Raw genomic sequence first — 910 nt, 5'->3', positions numbered from 1 at the left:
ACATGGATGATCTCGAGGAGGTGAGCGGAGATGCACGGGTGACTGTCGTTCAGGATGCCACCGGACAAAACGCAATGGCGTGAACGGCTGAGGGGGACGGATCATTGAGTTTTCCCCTTCTGGAATTAGTAATGACGTTATGAACGTTTTCCCTTGGCGCGGCCAGGACTCCGTCCGAAGACACATCCCGACCCGCGCAAGAAAGAGCCAGGAAGATGTCTCTACGATGTGGAGCACCGGGAATGGGGGGGGGGGGCGGGTTGATTAACGTCTTCAATACGACGCAACATTTTTATTCAAGGCGTACCACGAAGCTGCAATCATAACTATTTTTTTATCAAGTCTTATGTCACTTCACCATGGCATTGAAAATGATTTGATTACATTGGGCGATGGTGCTGAAGCTGCATCAGTAATCGTGGTAACCAAAATCCGGACGCCCAACCATACCCGATCTGCCTAAATTTTAACGAGAAAGCACAATTCTAAGAGGCCGTTACCAATATCTGGCCTCGCGTTGGAGGCCTATATACCACACCCACATGCGCAGGATACCGTGCATGAAGGTCTTTTGATCCATGGTCAAGGACCTAGCGAGCCTGCGCAGAGATATAAGGGTCAAAATGACCCATACTTTGGCCATCTTGACGGCTGTCGAGGCGTCGAGCTGATGGTGTTTCCGAGGCAGGATCGAAATAGTCTGCTTGCTCGTGACCTTGATCACGATGATCAGCAGCATGACCGTTGAAGACACGGTGCGTCGCTCTTGACCCGCTCGGACTAGGACTGTGGCGGCCGTAGTTCTGTAGGCCCAGCGCTTCTTCCTCATCGCTGATCTTGATGAAATCCTTCTTGTCTGTAGCATAGCTGTGGGAACCGACCCCAGACCACCATGCCTTGTCGTGACGTG

The 910-nt window shown here is 51.8% G+C and overlaps 1 protein-coding gene across 1 annotated transcript in view; it reads right to left on the bottom strand.

Annotated features, from left to right (window-relative positions):
* Nucleotides 1–590: 590 nt before the first annotated feature.
* The window catches only part of VDBG_05111 (predicted protein), a gene marked incomplete at both ends in the record, with an annotated part of 1672 nt that continues 1352 nt past the window's right edge, over nucleotides 591–910 (bottom strand). Inside the window, one exon of the mRNA XM_003003952.1 lies at nucleotides 591–848. Coding sequence (XP_003003998.1) covers nucleotides 591–848 — 258 coding nt within the window. The remainder of the gene's footprint in view (nucleotides 849–910) is intronic.

The sequence above is a fragment of the Verticillium alfalfae genome, genomic scaffold (genome assembly GCF_000150825.1).
Source record: "Verticillium alfalfae VaMs.102 supercont1.6 genomic scaffold, whole genome shotgun sequence".
Taxonomy (NCBI): Eukaryota; Fungi; Ascomycota; class Sordariomycetes; order Glomerellales; family Plectosphaerellaceae; genus Verticillium; species Verticillium alfalfae.
This window is presented reverse-complemented; position numbering and strand designations above follow the sequence as displayed.